Source organism: Nicotiana sylvestris, chromosome 2, assembly GCF_000393655.2.
Source record: "Nicotiana sylvestris chromosome 2, ASM39365v2, whole genome shotgun sequence".
In the NCBI taxonomy this organism is placed as follows: domain Eukaryota; kingdom Viridiplantae; phylum Streptophyta; class Magnoliopsida; order Solanales; family Solanaceae; genus Nicotiana; species Nicotiana sylvestris.
Window position 1 is genome coordinate 65,749,276 of NC_091058.1, and position 9,537 is coordinate 65,758,812.

A 9,537-nucleotide genomic window follows, 5' to 3' on the forward strand; every position below is an offset into this window, starting at 1 on the left:
TTGTTGGAATTGGTAGCACATGGAACTTTCACATGCTCACCAAACATTTTCTTTGTCACACACACACAATTGTACAAACCAACATGCATGCACACTTTTTATTAATATTTGTAGCCACCCCCATCCCTCACGCTCCAACACAGAAAACTAAATGAGCAAATTGTTATTTAAAAAGTTCTTTAGCTAATTTTATGGAATTTATAAAGGTATAAAGCAAGTTTGTCATGAAAAACAAATTCGAGGTAGAGCTTGAGCAAAGTTCTTTCGGAAACAACCTCTCTATCTTCACAAGGTAGAGATAGACCCTCTCTATCTTCACAAGGTAGATATACGCTTGCTTACATATTACCCTCCCAACTTTAACCCATAAATATTTGTTTACCACTGCAGTCATTAGTACAAAACCACCACTACATTTTACATTAAATTAATACAGACACTATCGTGTATTTTAACCTGTTACACCATATGGTGTACTTTATTTTCTAGATCAACAAATTAAATTTTAGTCTAGACATTAACCTGAGATAATTTTAACTTAACTGTGTAAAACCTTTTATTCCGTAATAGAATCCAATTAATGCTTGTGGATTCTGCACCCTTACAGTCGATTGTTTTCGTCTATCAAAACACAAAAACCTAAAAGAAGATTTGTTTTTCTTTTTGGGTTAAAGAAGACGATTCGAATTTATCTAAAAAGAATATCATTTACGTAGTCAAATATACTTCATATACATAATATAAGTTAAAGAGAAGAACAAGAAACAAAGTAAAGATTGAAGACATTTCCTTTACGTTCCTCCAAAACTTGGGATTTCTTAATTATCCTCAAATTAATAAGCCGTATACAACATTTTCATCCAAAAAGTTTAAAAGAAATAATATGATAAAATGGTACATACGTTTCCTTTTTTTCTTTTGCTTAATTTTCTTTTTTTTTTCCCCACTAGATCTTTATATAATTAGTGGGAAGCAGCAGCCATTAAACTTTGACAGTGATGATCAGCTTTTGGTGTAGCAACAAACCTTGAAGAAAAAGCACAGATTTTGTAATAATCTTCATCCAATAAACTTCCAGTATCAAAGTTCAATGCATAACTAAGTGGATCATACCGACATTGGAACGATGATTGTCGACTACTATACGTACTACTACTCGCCGCTGTTTTCAACATTTTATTGCTACGTCTCTTCAACTTCCTCATTAATCTTGATAGCCCACAACATGAGCTCATTGTTGCAGCATTACTTTCTGATGATGTTGAACTACAACTTCTGGTGGTGCGACCACCGCCGTAAAGGGTGCCTACCGCCGTGGCTCCGGTGGTGGTTTTCGGCCACCATTGACGTCCCATTTGTGTCATTTTCTTGGTTTTCTAGTTTATGCAATAATGAAGAATTTTTAGCTAGCTAGGATTAAATAAACAAAATGGATAGGTGAGACAAGTTTTGGTTTGAGAAATGGGTAAATGGAGAGGGTGTGAGAGGAGTACTGAAGGGAAATGGCCAACTAGGTTTTTAATTTATAAAGGTGGTGATTGGTAAAGATGGGGTTCGTTGGAGATTGAAATTTGATAGTCTCAATGATATATTTTACGTTATTTTTTGTTAATATTTTATGTATGGTACTATGCTTTATTAATATACTATTGTTGTAAAGACAAGTGTTAGGATGAGATAGGCAAGAGCGAAAAAAATTCAATGTGAAAAGAGTGACTGATGAGAAGTTTCAAAGTATATCCTTCACTAGATGAACTTGAGCGCATCTAGACCACCAGGTACATATGTATTGTCTTTCATCATCCCATCTCCAACCTTCCCCGTTTTTGCTCTAACCGTCACCTATTTTTGCCCCATGAATAGTGTTCTCCCCGTTATTATTCATGCATATTTTATTATTTATTTCTTTATATATATCTAATTATGTTTATGTAATATCTTTATAATATTAATTTTACATCTTAACTTTGGCGTATAATTTTGATAAATTAATTTTTGTGCATTTATTATTTTTATGTAAAATTATAAGTTAATTTTATTATAAATTATAATTGTACAAAAAATATATAATCATCTCAAAAAATTAATGGTATAAATATAAAATATTAAATGTTGCTAAAATTGAAAATTGAAAATTAAAAATACATTAAATTAAAATACATAAAATTGACACTATGGTAAAGTTGAATAGATCATTTATGGGAGAATACTGGAGATTGGAGTTGAATATTTATGTAGTATTTCGAATGAAATTTGTCATTATGTAATATGTATTTAATTAATCTTGTATCGCAATGATTTTACTTTTATTTAATTATTAGTTAATCTATAATAATTGCTTACAAATTATATTATTTAAAATGTTATGAAATTGTTTTAATGGAAATTACAAATGAATGAAAATAAAAGATGGAATTTGTTTAATGAAAATTTAAAAATAAAATTAAAATGAATGATAATAATATAATATAGAAGAGCGAGAAGAATATAAAAAAGATTTTTTTTTTTGGAAGAAAAATGGGGAAATGGTTGGGTAAGTTGTCCCCAAGATTTGCCCATTTTGGGGACCAAAAATGGGGTAAAGATTGGAAATGCCCTCACTATAAGTATTGAATAATTATGTCCATTAAAATTTAGTCGTATAAAAAAATTAACTTAAATAACCGTAAAAGAAATATATATCTAACGTCTGATTGAAATTTAATTTGAACCTTAGTTTTTCATGGCTTTGATCACCCCCTTTTTGACCGCTCACTAGATCTGTTGTGCTTTCTTTTTTTAATTTAAGATGGAGAAATGAGGTAAGAATTTGAGCTTCACTCAATTCTTTCGATATATGTTTCTAAAGAAACCATGTTCTAATTTATTTGAGAGCGATATCTAAGGACAAGAACCAGAATGCAAGATATATACCTCTTTTTTCCCCCAACAGAATGCAAGATCTATTGAGCTATTTTGTTTATCGTTTAAATTGGACGAGAGAAAATTTGCATAGAGACGAATAAATATCGATCTTTTGAAGGAGTAACTTCTTTTTTAACGAGTATTTATATGTTTTGAAATTTTCCTTTTTATTAAAAAATTAAAATTATGTTACCACAAAATAAAAAAGGAAATGTGTATATCAAATTTGAAAGAAGAGAAGTTTATCTTTGACTTTTGGAGTATCTATCCTAATGATTATTTTCTAGTTACTTATTAGTTACAACTAACATAAGTTAAGAGCAGTTTTTGGCCCTAGCTCCCTCTTTATAGTACCCCTCAACTTACTCAACAATGCCATCAATCTAAATAGACTTTTATGAGTTTTGATTTGAAATATTTCAACTCAAGATTGCTTATTAAAAGATAAATGTGGAGGTTAGTTAAGTTTAGAGGGAGAACAGTTCATGCATCTAAACCATTTAGTTGGTAGTGAGAATCCTAATGATTAAGGAATAACTTTTTTTGCAAAAAAGAAAAGGTTGTTAAAACCAAATTAATATAACTGACAAAAAACACAGTAGTCTTTTTAACGTTTTTCGCAAAATTTAATATTAATGTGAACTTAGGTAAGAAAACCATATGGGTGGTGATCTGAATCATCTGATTAGATCAGTTCATCAGTTGGTATCCACTCACTTCCATACCGTGAAGAGTAAGATCAAAATCAAAAAGCTGCCGCGTAAAACTTTTTTATTACATTCACATGATTGTTGGCTGTTTCCTCTTTGGTAAAATATTTTTTAACCGCAAACGTCTTGTTTTGATCTTTATTTGTGTATGGGTCAAAATCTGATCGGAGAAATCTTATCTAAAAGAGGATAACTAAGAGCTGATTAGACCGAGGTCATGCTTAAGAAGTAATATATTGGCAAGCTGAGCTGTTAGGGTCGAGGTCGAGCACTCAGATCGGCTCAAACGGTTAGTTTAGTTATAAGATATTTTTAAGGAATATTCTACAAAATATTCTTTGTACTCTCAATTGGGTAAGAAATATGTCCCATATAAGTAGGAATAGAGAGAGAAGGAAAATGCATGTAATATTCTATATGATAAGCTCTCTCTTAAAAAGTTGACTCTCAAGTAACTACAAACATTGTCTTTACAAAAGATTCGATTTGTTGTTGGTTCCAAGTTTTCTCACATCAGATTCGAGAAAACTTTCTATATTCCCACGTTTGATTGCTTTACATCATTGTCAGAGAGAGAATCATCGACCTTATTGAATATTTGGATTAATCATCATCTCTATTTACATTTATTGCAGAATCCACCTTTCTAGTTAAAATTTAGTTTCTTCATCATCATCTCTATTTGGATTAATCTGATAGCCGACCTCACCACCAATCTCATCGGCACCATTAACAAAGTGGACGAAGCGGAGGGTGAAGATATAATACCAAACACCTCTCCCAAGCGAAACAGCTCGTCTCCACCTCTCAGTAGCGTCACGACCTCGGACGGCAAGGGCGCCTCTACATCCACGACAGAGGAGGCACCACCAACAGTGAAAAAGTTACTTGAGGCATGGTTGACAAATACGCTAACCGACTTCCTCGACAAGCCCGCTCGGAGGTCGAATAGGGAAGAAACAAGAGCTGGTGTCACATCAGCAGCTGATGAACAAAACGCTTTCCCTGCATCGGTACTACTCACAATGTTAGTGATGTAGGTAATAACACCCTCACGGCTATTTTGAGGAAAATGGAAGAAATGGAGAACGAGAACTAGATGCTCCGTAGCCAAATGAAAGAGCACCAAGAAAGGGTAGACAAAATACCGGGTGCCCGAAAACTTCTGCCAAAAAGAGATGCCGGCCGATTTGTTGAGCAACCATATAGCGACAAGGCTGCACCGTCATACTAAAGACGTTCAAAATGCAGCCGTACTTGAAAATATATGACGACACGACGGACCCGGAGGATCACGTGACCCACTATGTCACTGTAGTAAAAGGTAATGACCTCGCAAAAGAATAAGTATCATCCATATTGCTGAAGAAGTTTAGAGAAACCCTGACCGGAGGAGCCCTGACTTGGTACTCACAGTTACCTGCGCGTACCATAGAAACGTTCGAGGAAATAGCAGACAAGTTCATCACCACCCATGCGGGGGACAAAAAATTAGAGGCGAGGGTGAACGACATATTCACCATTAAGCAATCGCCTGGCGAAGGGCTCAATGTTGCATCTCGCGTTTTTCGTACGTTAAAGTTTCGTCTTTAGTTAATTGACGTAAACTCGGGGATGAGATTATCCTGAGGTTAGAATATTTATGCTATTTATAACAAGCAATAGGTAAGTGCCATGAAGGTAAAGAGTATACGAACTAAAGAAAACGAGTTTCGTTAAAGGTTGTTGATGTGGGATAAAATACGGTCCGAGCTATAATACCCGATATTTATGGACTAGTACCATACGAGGTACCTTATGACTGTGATAATATGATGTATAAAGTATATTAAAAATGAGTAGTATTTTTAGGTAATTTGAGATAATTCTTAATTATGCGGGTAATTGGTTAATTACCGGGTAACGGGACATTACCTAATCACCTAATAAGTGGATAAAAATTTAATAATTCCCACCCTTACCCCCACGTGGCAGCAAGCCACTACTATGGACTATGACACTTAGGGGTCGTTTGGTAGGGTGCATAAGAATAATGCTGTTATTAGTTATGCTTGCATTAGTTATGCTGGTATTAGTTATGGTGACGTATTTCTTATCCATTGTTTGGTTTGATGTATTAAAATATTGCACAATTTCTAAAAGAATTGCTTGTCTACAAAAATGCCCTCAAAACCAGTCCATCACTCTAACTTTTTAAAAGAGACATATTTTGAAAAATATTTTTATATGAAAAAGTTTAAAAAAATATTTGATTTGTCTACATATATTGTAATATAGAACTAAATATTTATTTATATAAAAAAGGAATATGTTAAGTATTTATTTATTTACTAGAGCTATAATTTTATTTCTCACTACTTGGATTATTTTAAACTTGCATTTAATATAATAACTAGCATATTTTAATCAAGCATAAATTTTGAAGGATAATTTTGTCTTTAACTAAGCTAATGCATGCATTAAAACCCATTGCATTGCTAATATCATGGTTTTTTATGCATTAGTTATGCATAGGATAATACCAAATAGGATGTATAAGTAATGTTTGCATAACTAATGCATAGGTTCAAAATATCTACCAAATATGGTATTATTAATACACAAAACTAATGCATGCATTATTTTATCTAATGCATCCTACCAAACGACCCCTTAGTCATAGTGGCTTAGTGTTCATTTAAAGTTACAAGACACTTACGTGTAAGTAAGTGTAAGACCTTATAATACTTAGTTCATAACATTCCAAGATTTGATTTTCTTCCTAAAATCCTATTCCAGACATTTTCAAACTAGAATTGATTTCATAGACATTACGTTCAAACTCCATCCAGCAAGATTTCAATAAAATTCTTGCAACCAAACAATTCCAACGAGAATTGTTAGAACCATAACAACGCAAAATTTTACGGTTCTAAAGAAGTATGGTGCAATCTTTTCCAAGAATATTATATTCCCTACTCCGAGGAAGTTTAGGCTTAGCTTTCTTTCATTTTGGCATGATCTCGTAGTTACACGAGTTGATAATGAAGCATAAAGAAAAATTCATATCCCTGAATTATGTATATTTTTGCTAGTCTCGCAAGTTTCTTTCGACGTAATTAAAAGTGTTTGTTATCTGAATTGGTCCATAACTTTTGCATGTTTGAAACATATGTATGATTCAATTATTTCCTAAGTTTCAATGGCACGTTGTGTATGATCAAGTGAAAGAACTATTAATTAATGTCATTCTTGACAGAACCGAAACATGCTTAAAGTAGCAACCAGAAAACTAGAGATTATCATACAAATGGTGATAATTCATACCTAACCATTTATCTGTATCTCTATTCAAGCATAAATAAATGACCTGCACTCTGCAATTATCCTTACATTTTGTATACAAGTAAAATGCTATTATCCTCAATGAATTCATTTTTTATAGCATCGGAACTTCATATTCAATTGAGTATTTTCTTCTTCCAATCAAGAGAGCAGAAAATTAATATATACAATATTAATGTATTTCAACTACCATCAAGCTATAATCGATGGGCAGACCCCTATTGGGCAACCTCTGATCAGATGGTAAGTTATACACCAAGCCTAATGTGGCCGAGCGCCTACGAGCGAGCCCAACATGGTCGAGATACAGAACCTAGTATGGTCGAGCACATATGAGCGAGCCTACTATGGCAGAGCAGTTATATATATATATATATATATATATATATATATATATATATATATATATATATATATATATATATATAAGGCCGAACATCTATTTTACTTATTATATAAAGAGAATAGAGTCAGTATCAGCATGTGAGCATATCTTCAGATTATCTTTGACCCCCAGTTGTTTTCGGTTATTGTAAGCACGTGATTTTTGCTTTACGAGCAATCGCTCCAAAAGAAAATAAAAATAGTAACAAATGGTTTCGCTGTACAATGTTTGAAGTTTTCATGACATGTGTTGTTAGTCATTTGTGGATCTGTCCATTTTTGCATTTAATCATTGGCAAACAAAATACCAAACATGTGTGTCAGGATGATTAAACCATAATTCGGTCAGTAAAAGAAAATTCAAAAAAAATAAATATATATACATATGTGTGCATCGTCCGTTCTAGGTTTTTAGCTAATATTTTTGTGATAATTGTGTTAAAATGTTGCATTGTTGCTTAGTTTTAATTTCGTTATTTTATTATTTGTTATTTTTATTTTTTGTTTTAAAAGAAAAGTGAAATTAGAAAACAAAAGTGAAAGAAATTGGTTTGGGCCAAAAGAAATTAAACAAAATAATAGGCCCAACCAGCACTCAGACCCAGCCCAAGTCCGGCTGCCCAGGCCTCTTCTGAAACGACGCCGTTTCAGGCAAATCAATCTGGGCCGTTCAAACTCTCGATCCAACGGCTCAGGACCTCTATCAAGTAACCCGCTTCAAAACCCGACCCAGGAACCAATCCGATCCGACCCCTCACTTAAACCAAACGACCCCGTTTAACTACCAAACGACTCCGTCTCATTTCTCAGTATCAGATCTAAGCCGTTGAGATCATCTGATCCAACGGCTCAGATCCAATCATCCTCCCCATATATAAACTCAGCCCTTCACCCCACGCCCCCTACACCAACCCCACCCTTCAGTCATCTCCTTCCCCGAACCCTGAAACCCCCAAACCCTAACGCCGCCCTAGTTTCCCTTCCACCAAAAGCCGGCGGCACGAACGCCGGTGACCACCTCCTGAACACCCTAGGACCACCTCACTGTCCTGAACACGAATCCACTAACCACGAGCCTCGAATCACTTTCGTTCGTCTCGAATCTTCATTTGAAGATTTGAGTCGAACCCGGATCTATGCCAAACCATCCCATCTTCATACCAGACACTCCCCTGACCTTCCTCGTGACCAAACCAAACTTGGTTTGGTCCGAATCTACCCACAACTCCCTAAAAATCAGATCTGGAAATCCAGACTTTAGAACACATGCACCTGGGGAATCCGGCCGGTTTGGACATGGGTTTGAGGTCTAATAGACCTTAATCAAGGTGTTCTCATGTGAGAACACCCTGATTAAAGTTTGTTCGGCCTCAAAAGTTCGAAGTTGAATCAGATTTGGGTCTGTTTGATTTAAACATTTTCGGTAAGTTTTCCTTTCTTTTGTGTTAGTTTTGATTAAGTGGTCAGCATGTTTCGTTGTGTTTGTTTGTTATTTTTTGTTATTTTTCATTCGGATTTCTTCATCTCTGTAAAGACCTTTTATTTGGTCGATTGGTTTCTGTGTATGATTTAAATGTATCCTATGATAAGCATGTCCGATTAGTATAGTCGTCGCATGAATAAACTTATATAGGTTCCTAGTGACTGACCAAGTTGTCCGAAGCCCTTTAGGTCCCTGAACATATTGTTTGTGTGAGCGACTGATTATTACCTGTTATGATTAGTATAGTCGACTCGATAAATGTCGTCGATCAGTTTTCTATAACTAATGAGTCGAATGAGCTAATAATGTCGCATGACTAATTGAACCTTGCTATTGACTGAATGCCCCAGCATTGTTTGAAATGGTTTGTTTGCATTGTGAAACTGACTGAAAAGGTTCAGTCCAGGCAGTCTTGAATTTGAACTTCCATCAGTTCAAAAATGCCCTGATGCTGCAATAGGCAGGGCAGTAATAATCAAGGTCAAGCAGGGGTATTCTGGGGTTTGAAAAAGGCAGAAAAGGTTAGTTTAAATGAAGCTGGCAAGTAGGGTACTAATTAAGATTAAACTAATACTAATGGGGAGCAAGACATAAGAGTATGGGGCTTAAAATGAATAAATAAAACGAGCCCATAACTCTTGATTAAACAAAGACCAGGCGTGGGGAACAAAGGGGCTGGCACCAAAGATGCTTAGGCATGGGCTTAAAGGGTATGGGCATTCTGCCAATTGG

General features: G+C 34.6%; 1 protein-coding gene across 1 annotated transcript; it reads right to left on the reverse strand.

Annotated features, from left to right (window-relative positions):
- Nucleotides 1–730: 730 nt before the first annotated feature.
- LOC104212180 (uncharacterized) lies at nt 731–1,563 on the reverse strand. Its single transcript, XM_009761388.2, has one exon. It carries the CDS (start codon nt 1,362–1,364, stop codon nt 963–965), a length of 402 nt encoding a protein of 133 aa, XP_009759690.1. The 5' UTR covers nt 1,365–1,563; the 3' UTR covers nt 731–962.
- Between the last annotated feature and the right edge of the window lie 7,974 nt (nt 1,564–9,537).